The sequence below is a fragment of the Fringilla coelebs genome (assembly GCF_963513975.1).
Source record: "Fringilla coelebs genome assembly, chromosome: 1".
Classification (NCBI taxonomy): domain Eukaryota; kingdom Metazoa; phylum Chordata; class Aves; order Passeriformes; family Fringillidae; genus Fringilla; species Fringilla coelebs.
The window spans coordinates 95,644,973-95,664,335 of record NC_140028.1 but is presented as its reverse complement, the minus strand read 5'-3'; the positions used below and the strand labels follow the sequence as shown (position 1 = coordinate 95,664,335).

Below are 19,363 nucleotides of genomic sequence, written 5' to 3'. Positions count from 1 at the left end.
CAGTTATAACTGTTTTTTTTATATGATCATGTGATTCTACAGACATCTTTAAAAAGGTGAGTCAATAGAGCAAGTTATTCTGAATAAATGTATTCTGGGTAAACTTATATTACTTTTCCTATTCCAATCCCAAAGCAACAAGATAACTTCTAAATTGCAAGGAGATTTGTGTTTGCAATTGTACAGCAAAGAACAAACTGGACATGGCTTACTGTTAGTAAGGAACTTAACCAAGCTTGAGAAGTTAGCAGACATAATTGAGGTCAGCAAAGAGAAAAGCCAAGTGGTACCTTGGGTAGAATAAACCCCTGTAGCAGGTGCAGGATCTGACAGGTTATGTACCAGCTCTGCAGAAAATTTGGGCTTTTCCTGGGTAATGAGCTGAACATGACTGCAGTGCAAGTTGGGCTTCCACACAGGGACATATGGAAAGATGAAACCAGATTTTCACCAACTCACACAGTAAAATGACAAGAGGCAGCTAATGTTTCCATGGCAACAAAGACAATTCCAGCTGGACATAAAAGAAGGATTTTTTCCACTGGTCAAGCACATAGAGGTGACTTTGAAATACAACTCAACAGAACACTGTGCAGCAGCTATGTTGACATTGAAGTTAGAGAGCTCATTTAAGCATAAGTTGGACAATTGAGGATGTGCAGAGGTCCCTTACAGCCTGAGTTATTTTATGATTTTAACTAAGATACAAGCAAGTTACATACAGTGTAGTATTTTAAAATTGATTTCTTCTCTGAAGATGGTGTTGGAAAATTATCAAATACATAATTGTCTTTCATTTAAATCCTATTCTGAAATTGTAATATGGATTAGTGGAGTCACAGGCAGAACTGTGGTGAAAAATGACAGCTGTAAGTCAGAAAAAATTCTTATTGATGTCTCCAATTTATAAAATGGAAATTGCAAACACAGAGATGACCAACACAAGAAGAGTCATAGAAATTTCTGATAGTGTCTTTACTGAGGATAAAAAGGCTGCAGTCTTTAGTCATTTTGTCATTTGTGTATACCTGTGGTAGGTGGCTGGCTAAGTTTTGTGCATGCTGGCCAAAAATTGCCTCTTGCTTAGCAAGCAGTGTGTGTGTGAGAGTGCTTCCAGGGCACAGGGAGGTAATGGCTTAGGTAAACATAAGGGAATTTAATAACTGGAGGTGCTGTCGTGGAGGAAGACATGCACATGGGCTGCACAGAAGAGTATCTCGAGGTAATACGGGACATAAAGGACACACATCCTGCAGTGGAAATGACAGGGAACTGATCCACAAGCCTTTTCCTTCCTCCTGTGTGATAGGAGAAATGGATGTGACCTTTAGGTTTCAGCTCAATGTCATGCATTAGGTATTTGGTAGTTCACACTTGCCCTGCTCTACTCTAGCAATATCATGTTGTGCTGGCTTTAGGACAAAAGGTTTTGTCTTTTTAGCAGTAAGGTTTGGTTTTCTTCCAGATGTAGTCATTGAATCTGCATAGAAATGCAAGAAGACTTTCATTGGCAAAGTTAAATTTGCTTGTATCTTTGACTTCTCATTGAGGCTTTTTATCAAAGGTTTTAAACTTTGATTTTGGGGTTACTTTCAATTCTTTGTGATGACTCCTTTTTTTAATTGAAAACAGCTTCTAGGTGGCAGTTGGGTCTCCAGAACACTGCCTGTCTCCCCTATGCCTTGTGCACCACCTACTGGATTCTCTTTAACACCCTGCCAAAGACTTATCATTTCACAGGTCTATGAAATACAGGATTTACTTGTTTCCAAAAAGAAAACTCACAACCCCATTACTTGGGTGAAAAAATATGTCTTACTTATCACAAATAAGGCTTAATTCATGTCTTCTGTTCAACATCCAGTTGTATTTAGCAACATCATAAAGGGTTCTTACTTTAACATATGGCATTAATAATCATAATTAATGGCATTGTGGTTGGTGTAAAATATCTGAGGAAAACAGCTACTTATTCAGTAATTAAACCAAGAGTTGTTATATGGTCTACTTCTGCAAAGAAGTAAAAATTTGGGTTAAAATGAAATTTTTAAGACAATCTCATATTACTTCTAGAAAGAATCAGAAACACCACTTGGTCCAAAATTATCTCAGGTAATGTTTAAATGAGATCAAGCTAGGGCCCAGGAGTATGCAGAAGCCCAGATGCTAAGGGGCTGATGTGTATGTCTCAAACACCAGTAACCAGACAGCCATGGGGTTTTGTGCCAAGAACAAGATTTGCTTGGAGAACAGGACCATGTGGAGGTAGAGCAGGGACAAACATCCTTGTTCTACTCCCTGGAGGCACAACAAACAAAAGACAGCATCAGGGAAGAAATAGGCATGAACCATCAACCAAGAGCCAATCCAGCAGGAGGATAGGAGACCACCCAAGACCCCTATGACCCTCCAAACTATGTCCAGATAGGTCTGAAAGAACAGTGGGCAAATGATAACTAATTTGCATAGAAACAAGAAATCTATCCTCAGGGCAGGCAAACCTGTTCTGTAAAAAGGTATTCACATCAGGCCCAGGCACACCCCCAGGACTCTGCACATCCCACTGGCCAAAGAGATGATCTCTCTCGTTCTCTTCCCCTCTGTAATTCATCTCTTCCTTACTCTCTTCCCTCTGACCCTACCCCTTCACCCAAAACCTACTGCTGGCTTACAGAGTAGGTCAGGGACTAACATATCAATTTCCATGCCAAGTGTGTAATTTACTAATAAAACTTTATGGGCCCTCTGATTTTTGTCATTCCTTTTGACCACAAGCATTTACCAATCTTGGGTGCTTCCTTGCCCATACAGTGGGACATCACAGGGCAAACAGACAAGAAACTGAGAAGAGCAGAATGAGACACAGCTCAAGATGAAAGCCATTGTCAAACACTGTTTGTGAGGATGATGAGAGTGAGAAGGAACATAGGACAAAACGCTGTGATGTGATTTAAGGCAGACAAGATTTACTTAAGTAAAAGATTACATCCTCCAGGATTATCTGTGTCATGGCAAATAGCTAAAGCAGGATCCCCAAATTAACATACAACATCACCTCATACATTGTGCTGGCAATACCTAAGAACAGAGATGGAGTTTCAAATAATGGGAAACATTTTATACCAATTTCAATATACATGTATATATATCTAGATATGTAGATATATAGATATGTTTTACATATAAAGATATAAGAAATTTTAATCTTATATTTTCAAAACGGTATTTACTTTTCATATTTTATACTCCATCTGGTCCAATGATGTCAATATATGAAACTTACTCTCACTGAATAAATGTCAATGCATAACTACAAGAATTTTTCTGTTAAGAAACTTATAAGAAATGTTCCTTTAAAGCGTTTGCTTTGTAGTAAAAGTTCAAATTAGTAGTACTAAAATAGAACAAACCTACCAAAATACTACTGAAAGGAAATGTTAAAAAAAAAAAAATTAATTTAGATGGGGTAATGAACAAAACTGTTTGCTTGAATTGCTTTAATGTAAAGAACTTTCTATCAAGAATTAACAGACATGCACATGCCTTGAGACTCAATTTGAGCAATTTAATGGGAGCTATGATCAGTTAAGAAACACAACAAATCAACATTTTTGTAACAATACAGGCAATAACAGATGTTAGTACCATTGCAAAGAAGGCAAAGTTGTTTCATGAAGGTAATGTTGACGGACAGAAATCCTCCACACTTAAACAAAGCCAGCACCACCAAAAAGACAAAATCAGTTCCAACAACCTGTCTATGGCTGACCAGGATGAAGGGCTGCCAGCAGGAAACACTCATATATTTAATGAGGTTCCCTCCAGCCAGCCTATCCAATGGCTAGTGCCTAGATCACTATTTTCTCCTGCTGCTGCAATCTGGACACGCAAGTCTATGAAGATCACAGCTACACTTCATCTGCTGGTACAGTCCCATCTCATCATTCCCTTCCCACCTAATGCACACACTGGATCCCTTGAGCAACCGGGATTAGATGTGCAGCCAGCTGAGTAACTATCCCACAAATTCTGTGTGCGCACAGTCACACACCATCAGGCCCTGTAGCTCCCCAGTCGTTGCTACAGATTGCCTGGTCCCTCTGGTGTGTGCTTGGATCTGGCCCAGCCAGAATGCCTTGGTAACTGAGCTAAAGCCCCTGCTTGCTGTCTAGGTTCAGCTCAGTATCTGCTGGCAGCCAGCTGGTGCTAGACATGCCCTCACTTGGCCCAGCTGTCAGCACCACAGGCATTTGGGCTCCTGTCACCCACAGAGGCCAGTCCAGCTGCTGGCACCACAGGTGACACTGGCTATTGTGAACCATGGTATGACTCCAGCTGGTAACAGTTAGACCTCCACAGGCACATATGTACACAGAACAGAGAACTCCCTCACCCAAGAAAATAGGTACACATTTAATTTAATAAGACAGGGCAGCTGGCACTTAGGAGATCCAGTACATCACCAAATAACTGCAGGGACCAGGGACTAGTCCCTTATCCCTCTGTTTTTCTGAGCTTGTTTCTCCCCAGACCACCTACATCCCTGCCTTTGGTTCCTTCCACACACATTCACTATTGTTGTGGAGAAGAGATGACTGAGAGGGGATTTAATGAATACTCACCAATAAGTATGTGACCTTTCAATGTGCTTGGGTTATTTCACATTATTAACACAAATTGGCGCAGTGAGTTAAATAGAAAGCTAAGGAAATGGGAAAGAAAAGGCTAATTAGAAGAGCAGGTTAAATCCCCTGAAGACTCAGGTTTGGCAGAGGTAGCCTTTGCCTCCACACATCTGTCTGTGCAGTCCTGGCCGTGGTAGAACAGCTTGACAGAGCCAGGAAAAATCAGCCTGCACGGGACGTACGGACACAAGAGCAGGAGTGCGTAGTTACGGCAAGAGTAGCTACAGAGACTGAAAACTAGCCCAAATAATCGTATTCCTGGAGTAAAGAGAACACATCCTGGCAGAGGGGGGGGGTTATTTTCATTTTAAAGTCATGATGTGAAAGTGGTCTGTGCAGGTGAGTGGGCATTTCTAGAGGCCCTATAGGAAAATGATAAAAAATCCTTTTTTGAAGGAAGAGGGAATCCTCTTTTGAAAATACAGATCTCAGTGTCTTATAATCTCATAGGGCAGAAGAGTACTATCTTCCCCTATCTCAAAGGCTTTTTGAATGGTAAAGAATTTGATTTTTCCTTTAGGTTCTGCTTCACTATGTTTTTTACAGCTTCAGTACCCATACATACTAAGAGTTAAAAGGAGTATAGGAGGCACAGTCCATGGTCTCTATGCAGGAAGAAAAGCTATCTCAGGACACAGCTGTATTAGGTGTCATTTAAAAGGAAGTTCTAAAAAGGTTGTCTAGTGTGTGAGAACAAGGAATACCATTTCCAGTTTGAGAACAACTGGTAGCTGTAAACTGTTTACTTATGTCTCCTTGCAGTTGCTAACCACTGGATTAGCAATTGACTGTTCATTTTGTCAATTAACAATTGACACTGCTACATTTCTAGAGCAGCACTCTGACTTTTTGTTTTAGTCACATTATTAATTATGCTATTACAGTGTTGTGAGTTAAATACTTCAGTCTTCTGCTTCTTGAATAAAATCATGGTATTTTTGCTACTGGAAAGCTGAGTGATGTTGTTATTTACAAACAGAAGGTCCATATTTGCTTGTTCTATGTAGCAAATTACTTTCTTTCCTTACAAGTAAAATACTTTCAACACCACTTAAAGAATCTGAGAGAAGTAACTCAGGCTTTTGCACAGAGGATCAATCTAAGGTAGCCAGTTAAGAACAAATGGCTTCACTGATGACAGATCTCATTTGGTGGATTACCATTATGATAGCTATTCAAGCACCATACAAAAATCCTCAAAATATTAATGGTCAGCTTTAGTCATTATTCAAACTAGGAAAATAAATGGTAAAGAAATCAATTCTGCTCAGACCCAGACAGCTGAATGTTCAGAGAGTATTTTCATGTAATTTATAAATTCATCAGCAACCAAATTAACATCTAAACTGTAAAATAACTGTTGCTTACAAAGTTTATCAACAAATACCATTTACTCAATAAATCCCAGAACTGATGTAGTAACACATTTATTGATCACTTTACCAACTAAAAATACAATTTTATACAGTCAGTCAACAGCAGTAACATACTATATGAGAAGCTATGCTTTAACGAAATGGTGTTTAAAATATGGATTTCACTATAACTTGTCAAGCCAAGCTTTTACAGTGCTAATCAAAACAACTGCTGCACTTGAGTTTTTCCTCTAAAACATCAACAATAATGTTGCAGACAAAGTAGCTTTTCCATTGTTAATGTGGGTTTAGAATTTAACAAGACAACTTCAAAAGGTTTAAAACATCTGTAACATTGTCATTACTTTAACATTCACACAGATAAAGTGACACATTTAATACTTTCTAGCATTAATAAACAGTGTAAAAAATATATTGCATATATATATATATATATATATATAAATTTGTTTCCTTTTCCTGAAAAAACCTAGTACAAACTAGTAGTATATGATCCCCCCTTCAAGTTTCTTTTACTTATTTTAAAGATTGAAGAGTAGTAGTTTTAAATTAACAGAAACAAAGACATGGAAATAAGAGAATCACTGTTGTGCTTCCCCATAACCTCTTGTCATGGTTACTAAGCATATTAACCTCTTGGCAATGGTGGTTCTATTTTTGCTGACACCAACTAGGATTTTGGAACTGGCTGCAGTGGGGATAAGATTTTGTCCAGCGTGCTTTGCACTGCATGGTGCCTGGCCCCCTTCATCAAGCGGTTAAAAATCTTTGCTTAGGACATGTTTTCCTACTACAGTTAAGATTTAGAAATGCTATGCTCAAGTTGTTCTTTTGCAATAATGAAAAGAAGATTCAGTGTTAAGTTAGTGAGAAAAAGTAAACTTGTAAGGTTAAATGATCATGTAAAATTTTTTACCGTGTTGAAAATTTCACAGTGAACACAGTAGGCTAGTACAGCTGCATGTTAATGTTTGCAATGCCTGCAATTATAAATATTGCAGGTAATTATTAGCACACAGCAGCTTCCTGGTTGATGAAAGACAAATGAAAATAAGAACAAAAACTAGTAAGCTTCACTGAAGGTTTCTATCATAGTGTACAGTGCTCCAAGGAAGACTATGTCAAGACCTATTTCCATATCCCAACTGCTTAATGATTAAATTTTAATTAGTGCTGTAGGTAATCAAAGACAAAACAGTTTTGCCTTCACCCTTTATGATCAGGTCCTGACAGCATGCACATCCAGATTTGTGCAAATGACAAATCAAAACATCGAAATCAAATTAGAAATGGATGTTGGAACAGCATGGACTGATAAACATGCTAGCAAAGGAATAAAGCATAATGTGGATAAATAAATGGTTTATGACTGAACAAAATCAATCTCATTCAAAAATTATACTTCTGTATAAATATATATTTCTCCTCTAATATTTAAATCTGTGAAACATCACACCTTGCTAAGAATAAACTTCAGTATACTTATCCAACATTGACTATTTCTCTGCTTTACAGAATGTAAAGACAAATTACTTTGTATTATAAGCATTGTACAAAAAAATTTCCCTGCTGCAAGAATTTGCCAAAGCTGATATATTCTGAACCCAGCACAAAGATTAAAAATAAACACACTTTTTTGCACCCTATAACTTGGTTTTTCCTATCATCTTACCTTTTCATACACTACAGTGCTAACAAAAGTAGCTTGCCAACATGATTTTATACAGGACATCAGTTTGTAGGTTAACTGACTTTACACAAAGCCTTTGTAAAGATCTAGCACATATTTAGCTTGAATATTACAGACATACACAGCATTTCAGTTGCATTAATATAACCCTATTTAACAGAGCCCAGGCTGCATTATTTCACATTATTTAATTACTTTGTTTTAAAATAGCATTTGAACAAATGCAAGCATACAGAAACTCATCTGATGTAAACTGGAACTTAAAATAATTTACCACTGTGGGGATTCAGACTGCCATAATTTTTCCTTATTTTGTTGTTCCATCTATAGAGTAGCTCCTGATCAAAATGCAAAGATCAAAATGGATGAATTGAATGTATTTTTAGGGCCACATTTTTAATTTAGTTGAGTGTAGCTTTACTCATGTTTCTGATGTTTTCTGAAAAATGTGCAGAGTTGTAGAAAAACCTTGCATAAAGATAACTGGAGGTAAGGGCAAATTATCATAAGCATTATCTTTGAGGTCTTTGCAAATGTTTACATCAAAACTCACTTTGTACAGTGCCATAAGCTTTACAGTAACTCACAAAAAAGAGATGCTGTATATCAGTATTTGAAAATTAATTCATTGGCTATTTAGCTGCAATGGAATATGATAGTGGCTTATCATTTCTCCAAATCAGGTTAGTCAGTTGGGCATTTCAATGTCACTTTCTAAATGCAAGGTTTAAAGAGAAAAAAGAAGTCTCTTCTGTAGTTTTTCTGTAGTTTTGCCCTCATGTATATCCATGTCCCCAAGCAGTGCTGGTATTCATGCACGAGCACATGTGCATGGATGCAAAAGATAACTTCTTCTTAAAAAAATTGTTTCAGACTACCAGAACTGCAAATGTGTGTCAAGAATGCTCAGCCAAGAGGATGGATTTTCCCCCCTTATTCTTGCCAAAGTCTACCTTGAGTGGATGATCAATTAGATTGAATGAAGTAAGCCAATTCAAGTGTTTTCTGACAACAAAGTCAAGAGTGGTATCTTAAACTTGTTTTGAAATCCACCTTCTCCATGGGGTTTTTAAAGCAGTATACCAAGGTTAATACACTGAAAAACATGAAAAAAACCCCCAAATATATTAACAGATATTTTTTCCTGCAAGAATAAATTACTTGGACAATTAAGACGTGGAGCTTCTATCTGCAATATTCTTTTACTTCTAGAAACATTATTATTAGCTGGGACATCATTCAAAGCATTGATTTTGAGTTTAATGAGCCAGCATGAAAGCAACTACAGGTTTCTTAGTATTTCTAGGATTCTGAAGACTTAAAAAGAACAACCCTGACCATAATATTAAGTAAGCCAAATGGGCACTTTGGGTTGCACAAAATGAGCAACTGAATGTTAAATGATATTTTACGGGCAAACACTCCAAATACAGGAGGCACACATGTATTAATTTGAGGTACTCCAGACTTTAAGAATTTCACACAAGTTTAAGAGCTGTCATTATGCTTCTGGTATTTTAATTGTATAAAGGTTCAAGCAAGACATGAGTCCAAAGGCAATCCTGTATGAGACTCCTGTTTCCTGTTCCCATCTCATGGTACCACAGCTTTATACTTACTAACAGATGATGAACAACTCTGTGTTTACACAGTGAGTGTCACCGTGCTTCACAAAGCTGGGGCAAAGGGCCCCTGCAGAGCATAGTTTTAAATGGTTTCTTAAGAGCACTCAGAGGAAAGCTTTCCCTCTTTCTCTCTCTCCTACTTCCTCACCATAGAGAAACTCCTCTTGTCACGCTAAGTCTATGTCAAAATTGCTGAAGAGTGATTTCTCTCAGAACAGGGTAGACAGGTAAAACCATAAAAGCCTCCTTAGATCTTCACCTTTATGGTATGAAGGGAGAATGACAACACCCCCAACCAGCCAAGCTGAACAGCACTGGCTGCAGGACTGGACCTCGGCCCTAATAAGATTTAAGTTTTCCATCAACATTTATACAGTTTAATTACTTAAGCTGGATCCAAAGAGCATGTGTACACACACACAAACCTACACAAGTCTTGTGCATTACATTACTTAATACCAACTAAGTGACAAGCCAAGAACATAATATTCACACTACAAACAACATACACAAAGGTGTAGTTATTTTGGCACACACGCAAGGCTGACAGTCAGTTAAGAGGGCACACACCAGTGCAACGTTACATTTGCTCTATCATGAAGGTAAAAGGTTTGCTCTTGGCCAGTGCAAACAGAGAATTCTTAGTCACAGATGACAGGCACGTGCCCCCAGAACACATGCATCCCTGAAGGCAGGGTTATGTTTTGACTATCATACATGCAGGCACAAAGAATTAAAATTTATTTCATAACTATGAAAAGTCTTAAGGAAAAAACCTATCAATTACAACTTTAAAGTTTGGTTTTGGAGGAATATACATGAGGATTTTCTCTACAGATGGTTACAGATGGCTGGGATATCTATCACTTGCAAGTCAAACCCATAGTAGTCATTTGCCTTTTTGTTCTGCCTAATTCCAGCTACTATAAAAATATTAATTGAGCCAATAGAGGGGAAAAAAAGGATGACTGAAACAGTACTTTGTGAACAAAGCTTGTAAAATGCTAAAAAATTGTCAGACTTTTAAATTTAATTGTCAGAATTTTTAGTTTAAGGTCAGTAAAATATATACTTCAATTCAAAATATCTTTGAAAGACAATCTCCAGGATGATGAAAAACGTAAGTAGATGTGACACATAAGTAGTTTTCAAATCTCCCTTTCCCTTCCCTAATGAAAAGGAGGTAAGAAGTATAATAGTTTTAAAAAATAGGGGCTAAATTTTGGCTATAGTCTAATATTCAGCATTTCCCTTGGGATTCCACATATTTGACTACAATTAATTACAACTGTTCATATAAGACCCATGAAATTTTATGTGTTTTTTAATGTCTGCTTCTCAGTAATGCTATTGTGATAGCTTTGATAACCACAAAGAGCAGGACAATCATTTTTGGTTTTGATATTTCCATACTAATAGTTGCAATACTCTTAGCAAAACTCTCAACTAAAGCTCATGGAGTGACTAAACAGAATTAGTAAGAAAGCCCTAACAAAAAAATTCCTTTTGACTGCTGCATATTTTACTTAAAAACAACATTATTTCTAGAAAATTATTTGTAATGACTATTCATTTGCCTCAGTAAGGATTTTAGTTTCTTGCCCTCAGTCTTGTCAGGTTAAGCTTCAGTAGACACACAGGTAAGGACTGTGTACGGCCACAGTATTTAAATTAAATTTGAGTCTGTTCTTTAAGGCAGTTATTTCTAAAAGCTATCTGACTTTCTGATCACATTTCTTTTGGTAGCATCTACTTTAGTAATGAAAACAAAGATAACTAGGAACACAAGGGTTTTATAGAAGGTGTCACATAAGACAGTGCTACATAGTGGAAGATGCTGAAAATCAAGCTGGAAATTTAGATGGAAACAATTGAGATGCTTCCCAAAAAGGAGACGACAGTAAACCTTATTAGGTTCCCATGTCCTTGCTTCAGACACGACATTTAGTTACAGTCTGCAGCATGGTGCATCGGAAGAGAATATGCTCAACAACACCCTAAGGGCTGAAAATGGGGCACCTCCTCAGCTATCCCTTCCTGTCATCTTTGAGGTATAAGCTGTACTTACTGTCCTGAGAGTTGAGGGAATAGCAGATGTGTAAGAAAATGTACTTTGCCTCATTCCCAAGCAGGCCTGGAACTTAAAAGTTAATAATCAAGCAAGTATTTAGGCTTTTAATTTCCTACCAATATTAGTGGAATAGTAAGAGCTTAAGTAGGTAGTGAACCCCTAACACACAGCTGCATAAGATGCTTTTATTCACAGCCATTATCTTTCACACCAAGCATAGTAAAAGAGAGAAACCCTTACTAAGTACTATCTTCCCCGCAACAACTTTCCTTTGTAACTGTCACATCAGAATGACTTATTTTCATGTATCACTTGGAGGTTTAAAACTATCAGACTGTAGAAACAAAGAAGAACAAAGAAATGTGTTCCTCAAAATAAAATACTGCTATCTGAACCATCTTCTCAGGTTCTGATCCCAAGCTTACTATGGCATTGAAAGTATTTCAAATTTTGCATCAGGTATAAATAAAGTGCTTTGGTTCATGGCAGGGATTTCATACTGCACAAGCAATGCAAAGTAAACTCTGGCAGAACCTCTGCTCATTCCATGAGCCTCTTTTAACTCAATTTCTAGACAGTGTCAGCTTGGATCTGTTTGCACTCTCAATTCCCTTGCATGCCTTCGTGTGCTCATCTCTCTCTCACTTTGAACCAACAGTTTAAAACCTGATTATATCTTAAAATCTTCCTAACCAATCCCTCCTCCTGTATGGAAATATTTTGGCATTACAGACTCTGTACTCTGAGAAAGCCTATCTTTTGTGTTCCTAGAAGCAAAGTGTCACCCAATGTGCCAGACAACAGCTAGCAACAAACACCCAGGTCAACAGTGTGCTCTCAGACTCTGCAGTAGGCTGGACTTCACCCTTCAGTGAGGCTGGGTCCAGAACTTATCAGATACCAGTGAGTTATTAGTCAAGTCTTAAAGGAAAAAGGAAGAACAGGGACACTGATTTTACATGTAACTCAGAGGAAGGATTCATCAAGAGTTGTAGGCTCAGTCTTTTTATTCATTAGAAAAGCCAGGACTACCCTGGAGCCATCTTCAGATGCACAGGCACCAGTGACAAAGAAGGCTCTTACATTTAGACAGTTCACTACCATGCCAGAATAATTTAGCTACTGTTGGTATCAAGTAACCTCTTTTCTACTTTGGAGTATGACAGGCCCCCAGTGCAACACAGTAGTGGAAAACCTTACACTCTTCAAGAACACTGGGTAATTCTTGGAAAGGGCTCACTTTGCATCCTGAGCAGCTCTACATACACCTAAGCTCTTCACAGGTAACCAAAGCCATCTGTGGGAAAGCAATTTAAATCTTTAAAGGAGCATGTGCTGTGTTTTGGCAAACTTCCCTCCCACTTAAAAACAAACATCAAAATGAATTATAAACAAACAAAAGGACGTCCAAGTCCACAAGGAAGCCTTTGCCTTTTGTTTGCTATTGTTTTGGTTTTAGGCTGATGTATGGGCTCAAAGGGTCACTGAGGACAAAGTTACAGGACAGGCTACCACACAATGTCAGCAGAATAAAACATGAACAGTTTAAGGGCTGAAAACCAGAGCTCTCTTTCCATACATTGGCCAAATACAGACAGTTCACCTGCATGGCACATGGCAGCACACACTGCTCACCCAGGTTTATGTACTCTCAGTGGGATGCTGGGTGGAGGGAGAGCAATACATCTATTAACCTTGATTAAGAATTGAACATGAAAATCAGGGCAGAAGCTCTTTTTGAAGGAAAGCAAGGCAGAACTGCAAAGAGCTGGTTTTGAATACTGAACATCCTATCTTTCATAACTTTAGAGAAACAGAGTAATACATCAAGGTACTTGTTCAGCTCTTGCAGAAAATTGGAATGGCCTTTTCTCTCCTTTTCAACCAATATTAAAAAAAAAGTTATTTTTATTCCAATTAATTTCTTTTGGCATTCTGGACCCTAGCTAGGTCACACTCAGCTGCCTGTACCTTAAACCTGTGGGACTGGTTCTCCTGGTAACATCGAAAAGCCATTCCCAGCAATACTATTGCTGCCAAGTCTGGTAGCAAAAGTGAACAGAGAATCAAATCCCTTGGATTCAAACAAATCAACCATTAGATGTAGCCCAGTTTAAATGATTTGGGTTTTTTTGTGGGAAAATTGCACCTGATTACATAGATATTAATTGTAAATGTCCTTACTCAAGAGGCCATAAGCTTTCCTTACTTATGTTAGAGCTTAAAGGGACTATGTGCCAACATATGTGCAAAACAACGTTCATTTAATAGGAATCTGATTGGCAGTGTTAAGTCATAAACAATATTTTAAAGTATTATTAGCTTAATGCCCTTTCACTTCCAATGTGAGGCAGTGCAAACTTGAAAAGAGACTGTGAAAATCCTTAACTATACTTTCTTAGTAATGTCTTGTTCCTCACCTCTCAGGTTAGTACAATAGCTCCATCCAAATCCAGCCAGTCAGAACCATGCTACAGGACACACAAGAACAAGCACAAAGTATAGACAGGAGGAAAATAAGGGCTGGTATTTTTCAACTCTTTCTGTTGACATAAAATACTTTAGAGCCTATATTGTCCTAGAAATAGCTTTTGTTTTTCGGTTTCCCAATGAGTAGTATATGACAACCACAGGCTAGAACCTAGTATATTACTACCTCTTACTTCCCAATTGTTTATTTAAGAAAAGTGCTAGATCCCATATAAGACATTAAAAAAAAAAACCCTAAAACAATAGTCAAATGAAACTGCATAAATAATGGGATATTCTTCAGAAAGACTGCTACAAAAGACTCTCTTGAAAAGAGGTTCTCTTTGACATCATCAGGGCAACTGAACACCGAGGAATGTTTGAGTTATTTTGCTTGAATTGACAAAGTGTGGTATAACTGCTCTTGACTTTGGCTTTGTTGTTTGTTGGCTTGGTTTTTTTTTTTCCTAAAGCTCAGCAATATAATGTATTTTTTACACCTACATATTTATTTATTTTTGCCAATATATGCATGAGGAATGTAATGAAGTGGCATTGTGCTGCAAGTAGCTCAGCAGATGTTGAAATCAGTTCCAGTTCCTGAAGACAACTTCTTGACAACATAGTCTCAACATTCACAATAACTGAAACATGTGGGATTCATAACATCATCCTTACAAATATATACTCTATACCCCTCTGTGCTGTAAACCCTCAGCCTTACTTGTTTCCTTGTACTTTATGATCGTATGTGCCTGCATGCTTATAACCAGATACATATCCTGAGTTATCCACCAGATCTTCTCGGCCAGCTTTGCCTTTTCCTTTCCCACTGGCATCAAACCTCTCTTTGTGAGACCCCGTGAATTTTGAAGTATCTGTAAGGCGTGAAACAGTTGGAGATGAAACGGTTTTCTATTGGAGGAAAACAAAGAAACAAAACAAAAAGACACATCAGAAATCAGCTCTTCTTAATACGGATACTTTTACATGCTACCAAGATTTAAATCTTTGCTAATGACAAAGGCTATGCAAATACCTACTCCTTCCCAGCAATAGGATACAAAAGATGTTTGTTTCTTGCCATTATATACAGTGACAATAATAATATAGCAGAAAAGGCAAAAAGGAAATAGCACAAATTATGTCAAAACCTTTTGGAAGAGACTTTCAGTATGAGATACTTTCGATTAATGATCAAGTTCGAAGCACCAACAATATGAAGAAGTTTCATCTTGATTTCACATTTTGAACCATGTTCAAAATCCATTATGTCAACATGAAAGTATAAAAGCCTGGCTCCACCAATATAGAAAAAGCATTCCAATAAAACTAGAATTAATTGCTTCAAAAGACAATTTCATTCTAAACTCTAGGATGCATGAGAGAATAACAAACTGGAAGGACTGAAAGTACTTTCTAGTATTAGGAAATTAGCAGTCTATGAAATGCCACTGAGCAAAGACTTTTCTTCCACTGAGTCATATCAGGCTCTTCAAAAATCAGTTTCGTTATCATCAAGACAAAAAAAATTTGACTACAGAAACAGAAAAAAATTATTTCACAAAACAATACAGAAGCATGTAACCTCTGTGCTTGGACTAGGAGCAGCTTCTTTGATCCTTAAATTTAGATTTTAATTTTATTTATTTATATTTATTAATTCAATTACATATTAACTTTATTTATTTATTTAAAATCAGGTGAAGGAAAAACACACAAGACTTTTGAGCTAAAATGAACAAAGATTGCTAAAATCTGGGCATTTTTTTATGTGCACCATCTGTCACTATCTGAAAGAAAATGACCACTGGAGCATTCTTTGCTCAAAACAGCATAAAACAGCATTGCTAAATGACCTTTAGGGACTTCTATCTTGCAGTCTTAAGAGTACTATTTGCAGAGGTGGTTATTTTTCTATACTGAAAAAAAAGGTATCAAGACAATGCTTAGGAAGAAGTACTGGTCTAATATATACAATTTACTTGTTCACATTGACCTGGCAGCACCTTTTATCAAAGAAAACTCCAAATCCAAGACAAGGGCAATATATTCAATATGGAGTTAATTAAACTTAAATCATATTTGCTTTCCTTGTATTTAAAAACCATTACTTTACAGAAAATCAGTTTTGTCTACAACTGTATACACACTCTATCATCCCATCCACAGAGAAGTCTCAGAAACTCTAGCTGACTGCCCTTTCCTTTACCAAATTCATTCTCAGGACAGACTGCTATTCTGAGTATTTGTAATGGTAAACTTAATTACTATTTGAAAAAGAAAGACTACAGCTTCTGCTCCTCTGTTTCAAAGGTGTGCCATGAAATGTATGAAGTTTTCCTCAGTACACAAACTACAATAAAAACATATGAGAATTTTTGTACAGCAACATATTTAGTAACATACATACTAAAACTTGTGTGAGTGGATGGAAATGCACACATATTAACAGGCAAGAAGAAACAGTAAAACAATGATTAATAGAATGGCTCATGTCAATAATGAAGGATGTTCCCAGAAAACTATTCCTAGTGGTAAACTTGAGAAATGTGGTGTTTATATCAAGACATCTGCATTCCTATAAGACCTCAACACACATGACTTATAAGGTGAACCTTTACAACAAGACAGCAGCGTGCCACACAAGCCCTTCCTTTTCCTATTAATTTCAAACCAACAAAGAAAACTGAGGATGGGCAACAGCTTGGCAGGTAAAAAAATATTATATTTTTGTCCCAAAAAACAATTCAACAAAACCTAAAACCACAGCACAAATCCAAAGGAACGGCACAAATCCAGAGCAAGAGCAACAGTGATCCCACATCAGGTGGTATTTCAGCCCAAGATGGATCAGAACACTTCCTGAATCACAGGAGTCATAATATGTGAAATGAACATTAAAGGCAGTCGCTGCAAGGCAAACATTTTTTTTCCCAATTGCTTTTTGCTGAGTAAGAACTGCAGCCTTTTCCTAAGTTGTATGTCAAGTCACTAATGTGCCCCTTCCCACATATGACAGATTATTACAATTGAAATCCTGTTGATTTGCTGTTGGCAAAATTCCTATAAAATGGGAGGCTCACCTTGTTTCCAACAATACAAAATCCAAGCAATGTTAATTCCTTGCACGTTATGCTCCCACTCCCTGAATTGATGTATTTGTATAAAAGATCAGAGATGAGATGCCACTACAAGGCTATGCAGAACACCTCATATCTCCTTTTCCTTTTTTTTCCATCATTGTTATGATGAACATGTATATATTAAAAAGAAAATACTCCTTTCTTTTTAAGGCGGGGTGAACATTTTTAAGCTTGTGCTAAGATGCTTTCATCCAAAAAACTCTTTGTAAATACAGAGTAGAATATACAACTTCATACCCATCCTGGGCTCCTCAACCAGAAGCAACTAGTGGTACTATATATCACAGAATCATAGAAAAGTCCTGTGACAGCACTACTGAAAAAAGCCCTGCTCCATCATCTTTGCACCTTCCCTTCAGGTATTTATATACATGGATATGGGATTCACCCTTGAGCCTTCTCTTCTCCAGGTTACACAGTCCCAGCTCTCTCAGCCTTTCCTTGCAGGAGATATGCTCCAGTCCCTCCATCATCTTAACAGCCCTTTTCTGGACTCTCAGCAGCTTATCAGTCTTCTCCAGGGGGCCTAGAACCGAATGCAGGACTTCAGATGAGATTTCACCAGTGCTGAGCAGAGGGGAAGGAACACCCTGTTTGCTTGGCAATACTTCTAGTGCAGCTGAGATACCAGCAACATTCCATACAGCAAGAACACCTCTCCGGTTCATGTTCAGCTTGGTGTCCATGAGCACTCCCAGGTCCATTTCAACCAATCTCCTTTCCATCTGCATGGCTCCCCGCATTCTTATCAAAATGTTTTTTTCTGTTTCTGAACAAAACCAACTATGCAGATTAAACTGGGTATTGAGCAAAAGGCAAAATCAATTGAAAGGGTGGCTGTGAGCTCATTCTCTACAACCTATCTGCTCATTATTGAACAAGAGTATGGGGAGGCAAATAAAAAAAGTGAGGGGTGGGGGGGAGAAAGCTGACCATCCTTCTTAAATAAAGGAACATGTAGGAGGAAACACAGTGAACAGCACAAAGGGCTGGATGAGAACAGTTTCCACAACAGCAAGTTACTGCTTTTCCTTCTTTTTCACAATGAGTCACATACAAATAATTCTGCCCCGTCATGCAGCAATTCTGCTTGAACTGTTTACTATCTAGAGTAAGTCATATAATCTCTCTACATTATTCTAAAGGAAATAAATTCCTTGGGGCCAATCTGCTCCTTTTTTTTTTTCTCTGAGACCATAGAAGCCTTCATTTTCCATCTCTTATTTGCACATACAGTCAACAACAAAGTTTGCATATCAGAAAGTGCCCATGAACTTAAAATATTTTATTTTAAAAAACCTTTGTCTTAGGAAGAAAGTTCTACCTAGCCCAACAGAATCAAACATAATCATTTAGTGTTCCAAATTAAGTTTATTAATTTTTATGCACATTTTTTCTTAGAAATTCAGTATTTTTCCTCACTGTCTGCGTCTACAAAGAAGTGCTGCTAAGATAGCAAGGGGCTTGGAGCATGTGACATACATGGAAAAGATGATGGGAATGTGTTTACAAAGACTCAGAATTAAAAAGGGAGAGACAAATCTTATTCCTGTCCTCAACAGAGTGGTTATATTAGAAACAGAAACAGTTTAGAAGTAAACAATAATGGGCATGATTTGGAAGACATGAAATTCCAACTAGATACATGAGAATTTTTCACCACTGTGGTTGGTCAAGCCTGGAAAGAGTGGGGGATTCTCTGTTGCTGAGGATTATCAAAACTTAAAATGACTAAGTCACAAAACAATTTATGTTGGAAAGAACCTTTGCATATGAGTCTTTCTCTAGCATAAGGCCCTGCTCACAGCAAGGCTTATATAGAGGCTTATATAGAAACTTCTCCAGTCAAGTCCTGAACCCTTCCTAAGTCCCACAGCCTCCATGGACAACTTGTCCCAGGGTCTGACCACACTGCAGGTAAGTAAAAAAACCAAAACAATCCAACATCTCATCCAAATTCCCTATTACCAATAGTGCAACTTCTGTCTGCAGAGGCCTCATACCAAAGACAGGAAGTGAAAGCTGCTGTCTTTAAACTCTGGAAACCTTAACAAATGCCACATTCCTCCCTTGCCCTCTCTTGAGAAGACAAGTCTGCAAACTTACACAGATTTTGCCTGCTACCTCAAGATAACTAATGAATCAAGGACCAGTTTACAGGGCAAGCAACACAATCCATTTCGTTATATACAAGAATTTGAATTAGTTGCAGAAATGCATTATCAGCCCTTAGGAAACAGAAATGAATTACTGTAAAAAGGAAGCAAGACCACAGAAGTCAAGAAAATTAATTTGGTCTAC

The 19,363-nt window shown here is 37.6% G+C and overlaps 1 protein-coding gene across 1 annotated transcript in view; it reads right to left on the bottom strand.

The window, feature by feature from the left end:
* Positions 1-5,725: 5,725 nt before the first annotated feature.
* Positions 5,726-19,363, bottom strand: part of TPPP (tubulin polymerization promoting protein) — a 62,791-nt gene continuing 49,153 nt past the window's right edge. Inside the window, exon 4 of the mRNA XM_084222623.1 lies at positions 5,726-14,831. Within this exon, the coding sequence (XP_084078749.1) occupies positions 14,637-14,831 (195 nt within the window). The 3' untranslated portion in view covers positions 5,726-14,636. The remainder of the gene's footprint in view (positions 14,832-19,363) is intronic.